At 34.7% G+C, this 20513-nt stretch overlaps 1 protein-coding gene and 1 long non-coding RNA gene across 3 annotated transcripts in view; one reads left to right on the plus strand and one right to left on the minus strand.

Annotated features, from left to right (window-relative positions):
• The window catches only part of LOC135076891 (tachykinin-like peptides receptor 86C), an 87747-nt gene that overhangs the window by 18904 nt on the left and 48330 nt on the right, over positions 1-20513 (minus strand). For both annotated transcript variants that reach the window (XM_063971402.1, XM_063971403.1), the window contains exon 8: positions 15263-15363. In XM_063971402.1, the coding sequence (XP_063827472.1) occupies positions 15263-15363 (101 nt within the window). The remainder of the gene's footprint in view (positions 1-15262; positions 15364-20513) is intronic.
• Positions 5237-12901, plus strand: LOC135076890 (uncharacterized). Its single transcript, XR_010258345.1, has 2 exons — positions 5237-5495; positions 11012-12901. It is a non-coding gene; the product is annotated as an uncharacterized LOC135076890 (long non-coding RNA).

Below are 20513 nucleotides of genomic sequence, written 5' to 3' on the forward strand. Positions count from 1 at the left end.
CACACGCCAATTACTATTTCTAGTCCGGGAACAGCCTAGGGTAAGGGTTAATTTAACATTTTAATCTATCTCCGTAATCTCAGGGCCGGATCTACCTATGGGCTGATTGGGCTGCAGCCCAGGGCCCCGGGGTTACAAGGGGCCCCCAGATCCCGCTAAAAAGTAGGCCATAATTTGAAAAAATAAATAAATAATTGTCTGTAAAGTCGGTTTCCGGACGATATTTTTACGTGACAACGTCATAAGAAAATATCGATTAAAATTTTTCTTTTAAACAATGTACGAGATGTACATCGATGTATTTCGATTTCTCTCTCACCTAAAGGTTACCTGGAAGAGATTGCTACACAGCAATAAGGTCACCTTTTGTACAACTAATACTTGCGTAGATTTAGGTAATATTTATGTTTTTTGTGCAATAAAAAATATATGTATAAGAATAATATACTGGTCATCACAAAAATCGGCCCACCTACGTTTTACAGGAAAACTCGTTTCTACTGACACAATCATGGTGCCCCAACAATATTGCTGTTTTTTGAAAGCCCAATAAATATCTTTAAAGAAAAACACATTTAATTTCTTAATAAACGATTAACATAAACGCGATATACAATAAATGTGACTTGAAAAAAGACTTCACTTTGGGCTCACCTCTGGGATCAATTAGACCAATTTTTATGGTTATAAAACCAAATAATTCAATTCAATTCAATTTATTAATTTAAAGATAACAATGATCCACATGGTTAGTAAATGGGTGCCTAATACAACTATGTTAGTAATTTATTTATTATAACATACTACTAATTTTTTTTTTAACTGGTATTTTGCTACCAGAATCAATGTTTTTTTTTTAATTGGATGTTGTTATTATTAGGTTACTTTTATTAAGTTTTGAGAGAGTAGGATAGTTTCTCGCAATTTTCTACGAGCAAACTGAAAAAGACATTGATGCGAGACAATATTTACAAATGATGATGATGGTTATATTTGCAACTGATGATGATGGTTATATTTACAAGATCTTTTTTTTTTATATATATATTATTTTGTTATTTTTTTTTATATATATTTTTTAAATTTTTATTTATGAATTTTTATGGACTATGTATCATTATATTCCTTAAGGGTATTTACAATATATTTACAGAATTCCGCGAAAGACTTAATTGCTATTTCACTATTTGTTAGTGCTGGTATGTCGAATGGAGACACGTCTAAGTGATGACATAGGGCTACATGTGTCTCCCTTTGTCGGGCATATCTCGGACAAACTTTGAGAAGGTGACATACTTACCACTAATTATCCAACCCGTTCGGTAAGAAGTAGCCGAAGGAAATGTCGGATAATAGGAGAGTCGTACCTCTCCGCCACGGTCTTCAGGATACTGTTGGGGCTCGCCCGTATCCTACTGAGCAACGAGGCAGTCTTCTTGCATAGGACAGCAAAGAAGCCGTCAGTATGCGACTGAGCAAACATTTCCGAAGCACTGCAGAAGCGAGGCAAGCCCAACAGCACCCTGAAACCGTTGTTATATTGGACCCGAAGGACGCTAAGCGATTTCTGCGAGTACGTGGTCCACAGGTTCCCCGTGTATAGACTCTGACACACAGTCTTTTATTTTCCCTTAGAAGCGGACATCCCTGTTTTATTAATGCAATCGTTAGATATTACTATTATGTATAAAATTGATGAAGGAACTAGTAGTTGTATTTGCTTAGTTTCGAAGAAATATTCGATATTGTGATTTTATAAAAAAAACAGTTTTAGAAGCATATTTTCTAAAAAAATTACATTAAGGCAGAATTTTGTAAATAAATTTACCTATCACTATAACGTCTACCTTTATGCAGAAATAAATGGTTATTGCTGCAGTAATTTAGGAATTCTTTAATAATTTATGATTTTCAGAAAACATTTTTTTCTCCGTTACACTAGAAAATTGGCAGCTATATTTACTTTATATTGATGCATGATATAATTATCTATAATACCTTAAAATATTACTTGCCTATCCCGTGGAAGTTGGATGATACGACTAGAAAAATTAGTCAAAAGTAATATTGACTAAGGCCATCGGTCAAAACCACTATTAACTGAAATTTGCAGTCAAAAGTGGTTTTGATCGATAATGAGTTTTGACTGCAACATATATATCGATGTTTCGAAAACGATAGGATTTCCAATTAGCCGCCAGAGGGCCAACTCTATAATTATCAAACTCGACCAGACAAATTAATAATGGTAAAAGCAATAAATTTCAATAGTTATCTAACAAAGGCATTATAACCGTATTGTTACGGACGGCATTTAAAAAACTAAAAAATATTCAGATGACAACCCTATTTACATATAAATTTTCTAAACTCATAGAAATTAACATATCATCCAACTTCCACGGGATAGGCAAGTAATATTTTCAGGTATTATAGATAATTATATCATGCATCAATATAAAGTAAATATAGCTGCCAATTTTCTAGTGTAACGGAGAAAAAAATGTTTTCTGAAAATCATAAATTATTAAATAATTCCTTAATTACTGCAGCAATAATCATTTACTTCTGCATAAAGGTAGACGTTATAGTGATAGGTAAATTTATTTACAAAATTCTGACTTAATGTAATTTTTTTAGAAAATATGCTTCTAAAACTGTTTTTTTTATAAAATCACAAAATCGAATATTTCTTCGAAACTAAACAAATACAACTACTAGTTCCTTCATCAATTTTATACATAATAGTAATATCTAACGATTGCATTAATAAAACAGGGATGTCCGCTTCTAAGCCAAAATAAAACACTGTGTGACAGTATGCTTTAAACAGAATGATCTTGACATGGTCATTACATCGGGCAAACCTGCGGGCCAACATTTATTACACCTTACTGCCAGCGCCCTTCGTTCCCTCTCGATATCAACATGATCTTTAAGGTCATCAGTAACGTAGTGTCCGAGATATTTAAATTTAGTGACTCTGTTTAACTTTACCCCATTCAGCAAGAGGTCGGGTACCACGTTTGAACATTTACTGGCGGCTTTAAATACCATGTATTCGCTCTTCTTCACATTATACAATAAGCCATGGCATTTAGCATACGCTTCACACACACCCACCATCTTTCTGAGAGCTTATGTTGTTGATACAAACACCATCTACCCAGCATCCGATACGCATACTGCTAAGGACAACAATGAGGTCATTTACGTATAGGTTGAAAAGCCTGGGAGACGTCAGCTCACCCTGTCTCACCCCGCACTGCAACCCATACTCCTCAGAAAAAGCGTTAGCCCATCTTACGCGGTTAATTTGGTTAGCATACCAATAATGGAATATTTGTGATACTTCAGACGGTACGCCCTGCCTCCTCATCTTATCCCCAAGGATGTCATAAGACACAAGATCGAACGCCTTCGGAACGGAGAGGTCGAGGAAGCATGCGTAAATGGGAGTCCCCCGATCCGTGTAGTACCTGACAGTGTGCTTAAGACTAAGGATGGCGCTCTCGGTCGACAGTCCAGGCTTACACCCGAATTGAGCATCATGTGATTTTAAATATTTATCTAGTAGAGAGTCAAGCACACTGTCAAGGACCTTTGCCGTGATTGTAGCTAGAGAGATCGGAAATAATGATCTCACGTGTCCTCTTTAACAGATGGATATTATTAATCCCAACTTAACAGTTTTATAGCCATAAAAGTTGGCTCAATCGTAACTACCTATTTTTTGAAGAAGTGACTCTGGATTCTTCTACAGACACATTTTTGGGGTAAAAACCTTTCCTTTAATGAAATGAAGTTTAGAACTAGGCTTTTAAATGGTGCCAATATTGGTGGGAAGTGGGAATGCATACGTTTGAAAGTGCTTGTCGCGGGAGGGTCGATTTTTGTGATGACCAGTGTATATCATTATAGAAACAGTTTTTTGGCATGGCTATTAGTTGAGTACTATGATAGGCCCCCAAGTAGTTTCAGCCCAGGGCCCCACAAATTCACGATCCGGCCCTGCGTAATCTAATGTAATTGTAAAATCTATTTACTTATATAATTTGAATAGAAGACCAAGACGTTAGCGCGAGTAACTTTAATTAATAATGTGTGTGATGATTTTAAAGTACTTAAGTATTCATTCATAAAAAACATTGCAAACTGTTACCAGTAAACAAGTAGGTATGTACAAACATTGTATAGTCTAGTACGAGAACCACCAGGGCGGTGGAAATATAATAAAATGCTGTAATAAGACAGTATTGTACATAGTTTTTTGTACACCACACAAAAGCTTGAGACGACAGCTGTCATGAAATGAAAAGAAAAATTAAGTTGGAGCTCACTTTTAATCTAAGCTAAGTCAGATAAGTAATTCTACGAAGACGCTATTACTTTTGAAAGTAATATCTATTTATGGAAGTGAGACAATTACAGCCTACAAATGTTGAAGTTCGATATTACAGGGCTGCGTACTACTGTAATCGGGAAAATCCTTACTGGATTTCCCAACGGAAAAGTGAGTCTCACGTATAACGAAGATCTGATATAGTAGGGATAAGCTCTTTCAGCATGAGTATTGGCATTAGTAGAATACTTATTTGATATTTATAGCTGTAGGTATCATTTTTTATCCATGTATCTTTTTAATAGAGTTAGTTTTACGATGTCTTCATAATATGTTATTATTTAATGGTTAACTTAATATGACCTCCAGGCACCCTGCCTTTTGATGAGCACAGTTTTATGTCCTTAATCTCTTCTCATGAAAGAGATATCTAATACATTCTGCGTTTTATGGGGCCTTAAAAGCGCCTGGTAAACAAGAAGTTTAAACGTTTAGAACGACCGCGGAGTCACGTATTTTTTATGAATTTACAGCCATCTTCTTTGTAAGGAAAATAAAAAGACATTCGAATAATAAAATAGTAAATAATGATAAAAAAAAATTAGTGGCAATAACAGATAGCGATACTTGAGAAGTATATCTGGGCCAGCTCGCCTTACATAAAACATAGGTACAAGAGCTATTCAGCAACTTTTCTAAGATGAAGCACACAATCTAGTTATGCATCCGTCAGCTCCCTCTGCTCTAGACTAAACAAGATAAGTCATCACTTTCCACTCTACAGTGTAAGCATTCGTAGAATTGTTATTCACATAAGAGATGTGTCAGCAGAACTAAATTGTAAACACCGTACTAGACGACTGCGATCGGCCACAATATTAAATCATTATTAAATCGCCTCCAACTCGGCGAGGACGTGATCACTTAGTTTAATTAAATATAATCCTTTTTAAAAAGCTTCCACCCCGCTCCCGAAATCTGACTGGCGCAGCCGTTCGGATTTATTGCTGCAAGTTTTCCTAAAGTTTACGCGATTGGTGTCAAAATCCGCCGTTTAAATTCGTGATACTACGGGAAACTAATAAATCCGCCGAACCAAATAAATTTGTCATCGAAGTACGGGTGGAACGAGTATGCAGAGAACGGTCGGTTGGTGAGTAGAACTTTTCGCCAATCCTTCCACTCCTTATCCTCTGTGTAATTTTCATGCTTTTTAAATCGTAGGGAAATATTGCTACTCCGGGATAGAACTTCTCCCAGGGTATCGCATTTTGTGTTTTCGTCATAAAACTTTATCGTTAACACTTTTCGTTTAGATTTAAGTGAATTAAATATTGAAACAAAGTAAAGAAAATTAATTGAAATAAAGTAAATAAATTGAAATAAAGTAAATTAATTGAAATAAAGTAAATAAATTGAAATAAAGTAAATAAATTGAAATAAAGTAAATAAAGTGAAATAAAGTAAATAAATTGAATATTGAATTAAATTAAATAAGTTTATTGTGTAAAGTAAAAATTATTAAAGTTGTTAAGTTAATTGTCTCTCGAAATTGAACAATTAAATTAAGAACTACTCTTATTTTTACTGTGTATTTTATTGTGTATTTTATTGTGTGTTTTACACGGTAATCACTACGTGTATTTTAATTGTGAATATTGTGTAAAGTACTGTTACAAATTCTGACTGGCGCATATTAATTAATAAATTTAAATTCAGTAAAATGGCTTCACCACAAATCGAATCCGTACAAATCACGCCAATACCCAACGAGATGCTCAGATTAATTCCATTTTTTAATGGTGACAAAAAACATCTAAATTTGTTCCTTAAAAAATGTGAGTATGTTATATCGAGATATAGAGGTGGGGTTGAGCAAGATTTATACGTGTACCACGCTATCACTAGCCGCCTTACAGAAAATGCAGCAGCACTGTTATCAGAACAAGAAAATTTAACAAACTGGTCGGAACTTAAAGAAATTCTGACACAACATTTTGGAGACCCGCGTAGTGAGGCATGTATTAATATCGAATTAGAATCACTAAAAATCAGATCGAATGAATCGTACACAGACTTTTGCAACCGCGTGCAATCAACCAGGTCAATGCTTATATCCAAAGTAAACACCATAGCAGACGAGTCAATCCGTCACGCCAAAATCACCATATACAACAACACCGCGTTAAACGTGTTTCTCTATAATTTACCAGAAAACCTTGTGCGCATTGTGAGACTAAAGGCACCGTCCACTTTGGAAGCCGCCCTCTCGATTGTGCTCGAGGAAGTAAACTTTATGGACCAATATAACATGCGAAGCAAAATGCATTCGCAACCCAAACCTAACAATTCGTTTACGCCAACTCAACAGAAATTTTCAGGCAATCAGCCTCATTTTGTCAGCTCTAATGCTTTCAAACCGATAATTCCTCCACAATTTAAATTTGGCCTTCCGCCTAATCAAGGCTACAAACCCTTCCAGCAATATGGAAATAAACCTTTACAACAATTCGGCTACTTCAAGCCTCCGCATCAACCAGGTTTCAGGCCGCCGCAGCAGTTCGGCTACAGGCCTCCACAGCAGTTCGGATATAGACCGCCCCAGCAGTTTGGCTATAGACATCCTCCTCAGCAATTCGGTTACAAGCCGCCTCAATTCGGCCATAAGCCACAGTTCGGTGCTCAGCAAGCCCAACAAGTCCAGCCGCCACGTATGCAGCTGACCGACGTGTCTATGCGTACGGCTACAAAACCAAACAACGTAAATGAAACAAACTTAAATGATCTGAACTACGACGAAGCAGAACAGTCGTATTACGATCAATATTATTGTGAATACCCTATAGACGAATATAATAACATGTACAGCGAACAGTATTACCCTGATTTCGAGGAAATTCCCGAGGAAACCCAGGAAACTGAATTCCAACAGGATTTTCACGAAACAGCCTCCATCAAAGAACAGAACAGATAAACATTAATTGCGATCCGGAATTAACATTACCATATATTTACCTACCGGAACTGGATGCTCGCATGATGATCGACACTGGCAGCATGCGTTCGTTCTTCAGTCCGCGTATTGGCTATCAGTATTTCAGTGAATTCATAAGAAATGAACCGTTCCAAGTTGTGAGTACACATTCGTCGAGTATTCACGATGAAACTATGGAAATCCCCCTTTTACCAACATTTAACAGTGACAAACACCACAAATTTTATTTGTATGATGTAGACAAAAGATACGATGGTCTTATTGGAAATGATTTGTTAGAACAATTAGAAGCATTAATTGATTTGAAAAACAGGGTCCTTAGGACTAAAACAGCATGTATTCCGATAATTAATAACAACCTTAATTACGTTATTAATTTACCTCCACGTTCAGAAAAACGCGTAAAGTTACCTGTTGACCAATATTCAGGTGACGCTATTCTAAATTACAGAGAATTTACAGACGGCGTTAGAATGCCTAGTGCAATCGTTAACTGTCGCAACGGATACGCATCCACGATTATTCAAAACACTTTAGACAGACCAATCAGTTATAAAATCACTTGCCCATTTAAAGTTAATAAATTCGAATTGACTGACATTCAAGTTAACACGACACAAAACATGAATGACATCGAAATTGACAATTTGCTTGAAGAGAATTTGGTAAAGTTACGATTAGACCACACAAACGACGAAGAGCGTGAAAAAATTTACAGCCTTTGTCATAAATATAAAGACATATTTTATTGCGATCAACTTCCATTAACATTCACAAACAAAATTAAACATCAGATAAGGACAAAAAATGAGGATCCAATCCACGTAAAGCCATACAGACAGGCCCCAGCTCAGCAAGCTGAAATTACTAAACAAGTAGAAAAAATGTTAAAAGATAATGTAATCCAGGAATCCCACTCTCCTTGGAGTGCACCAGTTCACCTAGTGCCAAAAAAAATGGACGCATCTGGTGAAACAAAATACAGAATGGTTATCGACTACAGACGTTTGAACGACATAACGATCGACGACAAATACCCATTACCAAACATTAATGACTTATTTGATAAATTAGGGAAAAGCGTTTACTTCAGCACGATTGATTTAGCTAGCGGATATCATCAGATTGAGGTAGAAAAATCCGACAGACAAAAAACTGCCTTCAGCACACAAAACGGTCATTATGAGTTTCTCAGAATGCCCTTTGGCCTTAAAACAGCTCCGGCAACATTCCAAAGAACTATGGATAATATACTTAGAGGTCTACAAGGACTCCATTGCATGGTTTACCTTGATGACATAATTGTGTATTCCAGCAGCTTAGATCAACACCTGGAACATCTAAAATCAATTTTCGACAGACTTAGAGCCACAAACCTTAAAATTCAACTTGATAAATCCGAGTTCCTTCGTAAGGAAGTGCTTTACCTAGGACACACCATCACGAAAAACGGTCTTAAACCTAATGATGATAAAATTGACGCTGTATTAAATTACCCAATTCCGAAAACGACCACAGAAATAAAGAGCTTTTTAGGACTTGTAGGATATTACAGGCGCTTTATTAAAGACTTTGCTAAAGTTACAAAACCATTAACGTCATGTTTAAAGAAACGAAATAAAATCGTAATAAATCAGGAATATACAGACGCATTTAACAAATGTAAGGAATTACTTACACATGCCCCATTATTACAATACCCAGACTATGACAAGCAATTCATATTAACAACAGACGCATCGAATGTAGCATTGGGCGCAGTACTCTCACAAGGACAAGTAGGCAAAGATAAACCCATAGCGTATGCTAGCCGCACACTTAGTGATACTGAAGCTCGATACAGTACAATCGAACGCGAATTACTTGCTATTGTATGGGCTGTAAAACACTTCAGACCTTATCTCTATGGTCGTAAATTTGTCATTTACACAGATCACAGACCTTTGGCATGGCTTAACTCGCTAAAGGATCCAAACAGCAAATTAACTCGATGGCGTTTACGCTTACAGGATTACGATTTCGATATCGTGTACAAAAACGGGAAACAAAACACAAACGCAGACGCGTTATCCCGCATAAAAGTAAATGCTCTCGATTCAGATAATCAGTCCATGAAAGTAAATGTTAGCAAAAAGGAAAAACGTATTCAAAAACATGTTGATAAAGTTGTAAAGAAAATAGAAAAATTATCATCAGGAAGTACAATAGTAATTTCCGACTCTACATCCTCAGAAGGAAGTAGACAATTAGGTTCAGAATATCCGATTCCGTCTTCAAATAATTCAGACTGTGTCGATGAACAATCAAATAACTCACAAACTATTCATTCCGCAAAGGATACCGAATCACAAGGCATCCCAATCTTAAACGAAGCAATCGATAACAAACCTAATCAAATATTAGTCTTTGAACGATTCGATAATGAACTTTCAGTCAAAAACCTTTCGCGCGATAAACAAAAGGTTCTTGAAGTACATTTACCTGATAATAATGCAGAATTAGTAAAACAGTTTTTAAAAGAATATATCAAACCTAAAACAAAGTATTTCATTTATTTTGAATGAGATCAACTTAGACGAATTTTCACAGACGTAATTATTAAACTTTTTAAGAAAGATGCAGTTCAGTTTTACGAGTGTACAGAACGGGTAAATTACATAGAAGACGAGGGTGAACAAAAAGCAATAGTTATCCAATACCATGAAGGAAAAACATGCCACCGTGGTATTAAGGAAACATTGATTAGAATTCGTAGAAATCATTTTTGGCCTAACATGCAACAAACAGTTTCCGCAATCATTAACGCTTGCGAAGCCTGCCGTAAAATGAAATACGATAGGAAACCCATAAAACCATTTTTGCAATTAACTAAAACTCAAGATTCCCCATTTCAGGAAATTTTCATTGATCTCTTCAGTATTGAAGGAATCACATATTTAACCCTAATTGACGCCTTCAGCAAATTAGGACAAGCAATAGAGATACCAAGTAAATCAACATCAGACGTTACTAGAGCACTTATGAAATATTTCTCATTCTACGGAATTCCAAAACGTATAAGCTCAGATCCAGGAACCGAATTTAATAACGAACTCATGAAAGAATTTCTAAATTTACATAAAGTTGAACTTCACATCGGAACCCCAAATAACCCTAATTCTATGGGACTTATCGAACGCTTTCACTCGACAATTATAGAGATCTATAGATTGGCTAAATACGAAAGACGATGTACAGATGCCGCATCAGTTATGACATATTCAGTAATGGCATATAACCACACCATCCACTCTGTAACTGAGTTAACACCATTTGAGGTAGTTTTTGGTCATACAGATTCAGATAGTCCATTTAGAATCAATTTCGAAAAGCAATATTATCAGCAATTAGTTCAAGATCATGCGAAACGTACAAAGCACTTATATAAATACATAGCTCAGAAAACGACAGCCAAAAAGGAAACCATTAGGGAAAAGAAAGGTGGTGAAACAGATATAGAGTTTTCCGAAGGAAACATAATATTTGCAAAAGACGTAAATAAGCGTAAAAGCAAAGACAAACCACGTTATGTAAAAGCAAAGGTTGTAGGCAAAGCCAAGCGAAACATCTTACCAATTAAAGTAGGTGATAGGACTACCAAAGTGCCTATTAAAAACATAAAACGCCCTCCGCAGGTGGTGCCTTCTGCTGATGATAGGGACGCAGGCGCTGGCCCTTCAACTGCAACCAATTAAAGATAATCCAGGCATTCTACCGGTAAAACAAGGACAAGCATTTTTGCAAACAGATTTTTGGACAATTATTAAAGTAATCAACTTAAAAGGAATTTACTCCGATCTTGTTAGTTTAACCAATAGTTACAGGCAATTAGACACTTTAATCGATTATAACAATCCATATTATCATGAATTTATCAATAATAAATATCACACTGATTTCATCCGCGACATAACATTAGAAAAAAACAGGCAATTAGTACCACAGCAACGCTATAAGCGAGGCCTTATTAATCCATTAGGATCTCTTATAAAGTTAATTACAGGAAACCTTGACCACGATGATGCACTTAAATATGATAAGTTGACTTCTCAATTGAGTAATAATCAAGTTATAATATCTAAGAAAATTACCCTGGTCTCAAAAATGTTCGACAGTTTCATAAATATTTCAGAGCAAATAAATAACAACTCTATTATTATTGATGAACGCTTGAAACGAGTTGAAAGCCTATTGCAAAACATAACGTCCACACAAAACGATTGGACTTTTTCTACATACATACTAGGAGTGTATAACATATTCATAAGTAGTTTCCGTACAATATTTATAAGATTAAGTGAAATAGAAACAGCATTAGCATTAAGTAGAGTATCCATTTTACACCAAGCAATTGTAAACTCTACAGAATTATTGTATCATTTAAAGTTAATTTCAAACTCTGCCAATTTAGTTTACCAGCCTACGGAAAGTAATTTGTTAAATTTAGAAGAAACTATTTGTGTAAAATCTTATATGAAACAGGATCAGATAACATTTATTTTAGAAATACCATTGATAGATAATTATACTTACAATTATTATAAGATATACTCACTTCCTATATTCCAAGAATCCCAAAACGTTACGCTTTCCATTTTCCCCAAATTTCCTTACCTTTTGGCGAAGGGTTTGAAATACTTACCGATCGTAACACCGTGTCGCCCGCTTGCCGCCGGCGATCGCTTCCTGTGCTCTACGGACAACCAGGCTCTACATAACGAGCCTACCTGCGTGGAACAGCTGATGAGGTTCAGTAAGGACCTTACCTCCTGCAAGCAGCACCAGATCCAGCTGGAAGAAGTAAAACTCCAGCAGCTCAACGCGAACAACTGGATTCTGTACAGCAGACTGAAAGCCACGCTGACCAAACACTGCGACAGCGAAGTCAGTAAGCAGTCAGTCTTCGGCACGTACATCATCACCATCGATGAGCCTTGTGACCTGGAAATCCATGGCCTGCAGATCCACCATCGACTCTACATTTCATCAGACATCGTAGAACACATACCGGTGATTCACCTACCCGAGCTACCTGTAAACGCAACGCTATCCGGTGCACGCGCACTCAATATGCATGGAATCAATTTGGATGAAATCAAATACATGTCATACGCCCTGAAACACAGTGCAGCAATCAGTGCTAGTGAAAATGAAACAGACACTTCTTATTTTACATACTTTACATTTGTATTAGTTTTGATTCTTTTTATGTTAATTGTGTTAATTGCCTTCCGCAAACATGTAGAAATTTTATGTAAACGAAATTATCGGAATACTCATAAAAATGAAACTTCCGATAATTTCTCACTTAGGGAGGGAGGAGTTATGCATCCGTCAGCTCCCTCTGCTCTAGACTAAACAAGATAAGTCATCACTTTCCACTCTACAGTGTAAGCATTCGTAGAATTGTTATTCACATAAGAGATGTGTCAGCAGAACTAAATTGTAAACACCGTACTGGACGACTGCGATCGGCCACAATATTAAATCATTATTAAATCGCCTCCAACTCGGCGAGGACGTGATCACTTAGTTTAATTAAATATAATCCTTTTTAAAAAGCTTCCACCCCGCTCCCGAAATCTGACTATCTTTACCTAGAGCCGGAAAAGTTCGGTCTTTTGTATAACTTCGTCAAGGGCGTGCGTGTAAAAAGTTGTATCTCTTGTTTCTGATTTATGTATATTCTAAATAGTTTTTTCCCTTGGCTTCACTCGTTTCGATTTTAATTTTTTACAGGAACAATATTACACTTGCGAAATACAATATAGTGTTAAATGACTAACATCAAATATCAAGTGATACGTATTATTGTAATTTATTGAATTTTACTTGAGGCTGGAAAGGTATGAAATTATAAATATCCATAGTGATTTACTTGCCGAGCACAGATTTAGTATTAACACAAACTTTGCGAAAATACTGTTCCAACACAAAATAATAAAATATGAGTTGCCCAGAGCAAAACTTATTTATTGCTGCTTCTTCAGGCCAAATTGCTAAGTTGCCTGCTGTTGCCCCTCTTTAACATAAAACAGGTTTGAGAAATTTTGAACAGGGTAAAATACAAGTTAGTAACCAAACAATTTATTGTTAAGAACAAAAATTCGAATAAGATTTTGTTTTGGGTGCTAACCGAATCAAAGTAGAACGATGTTTAGGCAAGAAAATTAAAATAAAAGTTAATCATTTGTGTACATAGCTAAACAATGTTCGGGATACATTAGTACGCAGAGAGCTTTTAATCCCTCCCTTTGCACCCCTCCGGTGTCTATTTATTATCCTTAAAGTCCCACTACTCCGCGAAATAGACACGTTCGATATAGAACGCGACGCAGCGACGCATTTTCACGTCAAGCCCGTGTCTTTCGGAGTGAGATGAATACGCATTTGGAAATCTAAATAATACGAGTGACGCAAATTCGGATGACATTTGGGGAGATCTGCCGCATTTTATGTGAGGAAAATTGACGTGGAGTTATCGGTAAGTATAAATTGAAGTCTTTCTATAATGATGTAGAAAAAGGATTAGCCAAATTCAAGGGAGTAAATATAGTGGACTCTTCTCTATGGTATGTACGTTGTATTTAAAAAAAGCTATTTCGACTCGATTTTGAACCATCCCTTGAATATGGCACGTACTTTTTTCACACCCTGTATAGTCTTGACTTGGTGGATAAATGCAGGTTTATAAAATATGCAAATAAACATCCCACGTTCTAATAAACCTACGCCGAGTAGGGTACTTTTCTAAGAAGACAGTATACCTGGAAAATTTATGGATGCTCATTAAAACTAACGACCTTCTTTTCGCAAAAAAATATTGACAGGGAAGCGAAAGGTTTCTGCTTCAATTTTTAATGTTTCCCAATATTTACAAAACGTTTTTTGTCTTCTTCATATTATGGGCTATATTCCCCTCATAAATCCCTTAAATTCCTTTAGTATGTGTACTACAGAACTTATATAGGTCATCGAAAACAATTTAACCAAATTCTCAAAGCGATAATATGTAGTTAAGCTTAGGTTTAAGTAATATTGGCAGATATTGCATAAACTGTACTACGTTGAATGAAGCTTACAAATGTATAAAGTTACTAGCAACTATAACTACAGCATTCATGACGTGATAATGTCTTCGAAACTTTTTAATGTAGAACAAGTTTAGTGCCTTACATTTCACTAGGAGTCAATTAAATATAAGTTATAGCAGAATCGAGTGGGGGATTAATTTTAATTGAAAATTAATTTAATTATTTTGTTATTGTATTAATAAAAATTTATTTAAGTATATTATATGCAATTTACCTTCAATATTATATTAAATCAAAAATAAAATCATGTCACTTTCCACAATTCTTTTAGGTTTAAAGTAAAAAAATAGAGCTTTGGTTATAATACCCATCCGCTCCATTTATGTAATATTTGCGGAGGAGAATGTTTTAATGAATACGAAAACAAATACCGTACAAACAGTGGAATTGAAATTGTAAAAATTTCACGTTGCTATCTAAAATAATTTCCTTTGATGATTAATACATGAGTATGGTGCCGTTTTTTACCCCTTACCCTTTAAATTAGCCCCTAAGCGTAATCGTGTCAGAACACCATTACATATTTTGTTTTTAAGGCAGGACTTTTAATTATTTCCCTGAAAACCGTTGGAAAAATTCTTCCATACAAAAGTTAATCGCCTCTCGACCAAAATAATTTACGTTACGAAATAGGCAAAGACTTCTTACAATAAAATTGTAATTTTAGGCTCAATGACAAAATTCCTTGCAAATTGCTTTAATTGTATCTTAAAAAGCTTCTTTGTGGATGTAAGTGTGTTTAAACCTTTTTCGATTGTCGAATACAGTTATTTTAGGACAAAAGGTGCTTACCTGAAAATGATTTGTTCATTTCTAATTTCTTCAAGTCGTTCGGTGTCGCCGACTTTGTTGCCCAACAGAAACATAATACCACCCGGAAGTAGATACGAAATCTGAAAAGAAAATATTGATTGAAATTTCTTGGAATTCTTTTCGCTTTTTGAAATAAAACCCTTTGTTATGAACATAGATTTTTGTATTCAGATTCATAATCTCAGCCTTGTTAATATCAAAACAAGCAATTTAATAATAAAGATTGTTTTTCTTTAAATTTGATTAAAACGTGCATTTTCTCTTTGTGCAAAAACCGTATACAGATAAACCGCATCGCACACCAGACTTCATGACAGCATGTTTATTTACTTATTTCAAAACAATACGCAACCTTCTCCATTATTTTCACTTCATTAACATAGCTCAACTCATTGAATTCATGAACATAACAGTTATCTTTGAATTGTTCATTATTTAGTTATTTATTTTACACGTGAACAGTTTTGTTTATTAAATGTTCTTTTAGGAATTTATTTCGATTTCAGTCGTTTCTTCTACAGTGTGAGTCACGTTAAAGTGTACATATGAAAATAGATGAAACTAGACCTATTTTTATCGACAAAAAAGAGGTCAAAAAATTTTTGAGATTTTTTTTAAATTTTTTATAGAATTTTTTTCTTCCAATTACTTATTGTAAAGAAATAGCAAATGTTGTAATAGGGATAGAGACATGCGATTTTTGGTTTTACGAAGATAATACGATAGAGAATAATACAAAGTAATAAAAACCACCGGTTATAGGGGCATTTTTTGGAGAAATTTATCAAATAACCTAAAAAACACGAATTTAAAAGCAGATTTTTTTCAAAAAGTTTAATTTTTTATTATTTGTTGGCCTTTTTTATGTATTTTATGTATTTTTTTAGTATTGCCTGTTATTTAGCATTATTACTGTTTTTATTTTATCAGGATATACCGCTTAGTTTAAAAGTTATTACGTTTTCTTTACAATAAGTAATTAGAAGAAAAAAAATTCTATAAAAAATTAAAAAAAAATCTCAAAAATTTTTTGACCTCTTTTTTGTCGATAAAAATAGGTCTAGTTTCATCTATTTTCATATGTACACTTTAACGTGACTCACACTGTATAATTAATTATTTACTATTTTGTATCGTAACTCTACATGTCCACTGCTACAGTAACAAAATTGGATATTTGTTACCTATATCTCTCCATTGCGAGTCGCCCGTTTTCACCATTAATCCCTAATTTTTAAGTGACCCCTATGGTAACAAATAACAGGCATTTTGTTTTCATAGGGGTCACTTAAAAATTAGGGATCGATGGTGAAAACGGGCATTTTTTTATCTCATTTCTGTTTTATATCACATTACACCTTCCTTAGAAGATCAGATCACAGTTTTAGCCGGATTGCGCACATTCAAATTCGGAACTGTAATTAAAGCAATCACTGGGGAAAATTGTAAAAGTTTCTGTTAACGATCAATCGGGACAGCGGAAATGGAAACGGCCGTGAAAAAGACAAACGATATTTTAAATGTAGAAAACATCAATTCTTAATTTTCGTTGACAGCTTTATTGTTGGCATTTAGGATATTAAATTAATACTTCTCCCTGCTTCCGATTGCATTATGATTTAGTACCTATTTCCTCAACAACAGGTATCTAAACGTATTGTTAACCTTTAACATAAACAAGCTTATGAGAAAAGAATTTCAATTGCTTTCAAAATTGAAATCAGGCGAAAAAAACAGAAAGTTTTCTGTGCCAGGCGCGCGCCCAAAGAATTAGTTCACCTTCTACAATATTTGAATGCTTTCTTTGTTGGGAAACCTTACTTTACTGAAATGCCTAAACATTAAAATTATGGTTCGCTTATATAACAAATCTAATAGTCGGTATTGGATTTTAGATTTATTTTATCAAACTCAATATGTGAAAATCATCAGTACTGTCGGTTGCTACGAGATTCAATGTCAATTTACAGAAAAGAAAAGATTTATCAGTCCTTTGATCCTTCTGAACTGCCAGTAGGGACCAACTTTATCTTTTACAGACCCCTTTTTATAACACTTTCAGCGTAAAAAGTTGCAGCAAAACGTTGAACGTCGTTTCCACAGGGACATTTTGATTAGAAACTTGTCTCCAGATACTAAAGGCTACAAAAAGCAATATTGCTGGTTCTTACAGCCCCAGAATATACTCTGAAATATAATTTATATCGTAAATTTTAATTTATGAGCAGTTTCAGTTTATGTTATTAGTTATAAGCTGTTCAACGTTGAATAAACATTAATTGCTCAGTGAATTCAGTATTTAAACCTGCTACGAGTACTTAGTTCAATAACGATTAAAACTCACGCTCTTTGATACCATTAATAAAAAAAATTATGATGTTTATGTGGAAGCGGTGTTCAGTAAATCAATAATACCCCAGTGAACAAATAATTGTTTAATGCGTTATTATTGCTTGTAAATAAAGGCATTAAACAGTAAGAATTACTTAATGCAAAGGTGGGTAGAGTAAAAGTTACTTTATTTTGGAAATTTCGTACCGATAAATACAGATTTGGAGATGTTATTATGAGGTTGAACTCGGCTACTATGCCAGAGGTCGTAAGTTCAAGCTCACACAATAGCTTTGTTCATTTAGACAATAAACTGCGCTGTGTATTTCTTCTTTATTTTTATATGAATCTGCTAGTCAGGGTAGTTTAAAATAGTCTAAAGCCCGTTTCCTTCATCACTTTGAACACGATAGTCTTGTTTACCTCGTGGATTACGTAACCTCAGCCTGGACGATCTTAATTAGAGAATACCCTGACTTATAGCATAGACTAATCTCTGCTACCAGAACATAGATCAGTATCTTGGGTGTAATCCTTTGGCGCGTCTCCTATAGGGTATTGAGCAAGCACACACCTATGTCATTTATACAGACATGCTACAGAAAGACTAACAAAATAAATAAGTTTTTACATTACTTATTCTTACTTATTTTACAAGCTTTTATTTTGATGACTTCATTGAAATTTTATTCACATTCAAACACACCTACAGTGCCTATATTGAAATTGTAATCCGCTTATTTTAAGTAAAAAAAATATACTGTAAACAATGAAATTATTTGAACAATTACCGCACTATAATCTTTTACCTACGTAGATATCTACATTGAATCTTAATCGTCGCGCAAAACAAATAAATACTAGGAAAAGTAACAGTATTTGATACTGAGCACTAATTATCAAAGGCTTTCAGAAAGCACTTACCGATCGTGTAGCTACATATTACTACTCGCATGTTATTGCTAGAGTTCCGAAATGGACCATACCAATATTTTGTTGTACTGAAGCAAGAAATATTTATAGTTATTTTAAAACTAATCCAAGTTTTTTTTATGCATGACAAAGCAGGTATTTGACCACAATCGCACCTGGTGTTTAGTGAGATGCATTCTAGGATGGTACCTACATATCTGCCTTGTAAGTGCCTATTCACTATCGCCTTGAAAAATCCTGGATTATAGTGTTCAGAAAAGACAGCAGCATGCAGCGAATTCCAGTCTCTTGCTGTTCGAATTTTAGAAGACTGCTGCCAGTCATATCCTCGGTATGGGCATACCGAGTAAGTAGGTACCTAATTTACTTTTCTACTTAAGAAAAATACAATAATTAACAGGTACAATAATAATAAATGACGATGAATGAAATTTATATTATTTTATTTTATTAGCTTCTACAAATTACAGTTAAAATTGCAATGTTTTATTTATTAATTGCTAATTACACAGGAAAATGTTCAAAAATAAATATTACTTATTTGCAATGTACGCACACGAGCAAGACAGCTATTTATTAGTAACAAAATAGTATCACGACTATAATTGTTATGATAGCATAGCACTTCCTGTGTGTCTAAGAATTAATGATCCGGTAAAACAAACAGACCAATAAACATAAATAATGTGGGAGATATGACTTATGTTCATTAGATATCGCACTAGCTACTAAGAAAGTGATGTGGCTTGCAATAAATGTTTTATATTTATCACTACACTCCTACTTATTTTATAACAAAGTCCTCGCCTCGTCTATTTGTCTTTCTGTTCATGATAAACTCAGAAACTATAGAACGGATTGTCATGTTGTTTTTATCAATAAATAGAATATTCAAGAGGAAGGATTGGATATTATGTCAAAGTCTATGGCATAATATACTCTACTACATAATACTACCATCATAATCTGCCTGCAATTTCCTTATTTTCATAGCATGGCACAGGCAAAGCATGATTTCCCTTTCTCCATAAATACGTCAGCCGTCATCGATTCATAAAATCCCCTTTCAGTCATATCCTCCTCACACAAAACTTCCATTTCCTATCGATTGTCCCTTTCCCCCACACTCACCGTCTTTCATACATACAAACATAATTCATCACTTTCGGCGACCTTGCTTCCATTTCGACTCATCACAGATGCCATGCCCATGCTGTCAAACTTTTTCCTTTCCATTCATCTTTCTATCTGTACCACTTTGATAATATTTATACTTCCTCAAATACTGATCTTGTCCATTCACGTCACGCAGACACCCACCTTAATATTCTCAGACAAAATACTTTGATTTTCTGTGATAAACGTGAGCGCAATTGGCAGATATACCTTAATGGTGGGCACTGCTTCATACAATGGTGCTCATTTGTGCTCGACTGAGCATTCATCTGCAGCTGAATAATATATTTGTACACAAAAGCTACTTAATCATTGCACGAGCGACCTGTTCATGGAAATTGTAATCGATCTGTTTTGCATCCATACTGTAATTTAATTTCTCTGACGTCTGTTAAATAATTTCGTAGTTGAAGCATGTCGAATTCCGTAGTAATGACGTGATTGGGGTATTTATAATATGAATCCTAAATTGTAAACATCGGGGAAAAAGTCGTAGATTAAAATAAATGTTGTTGCATATTATGTCAGTTATCTAGTCCTGCGAGGTTTCTGGTTAGGTACTTATTCATATTTTTAGTTATTTTAGCGTGTCCCAAAATAGAATAGAGAAAGAATATTTGGACAAAAATCACATAATATTTTACGCTCTACTCAGTCGAAGCAATATAAAATTCATACTTTTAAACTTTCCCACGTAATCGCCATAAAACTGGTTTTATGTTTTGTGAAAAATTGAATAACTATCGATCTGTTTTGCACGTAACGTTATTGAGTTTCATTTGACGTGTGC

Source organism: Ostrinia nubilalis, chromosome 12 (assembly GCF_963855985.1).
Source record: "Ostrinia nubilalis chromosome 12, ilOstNubi1.1, whole genome shotgun sequence".
Taxonomy (NCBI): Eukaryota; Metazoa; Arthropoda; class Insecta; order Lepidoptera; family Crambidae; genus Ostrinia; species Ostrinia nubilalis.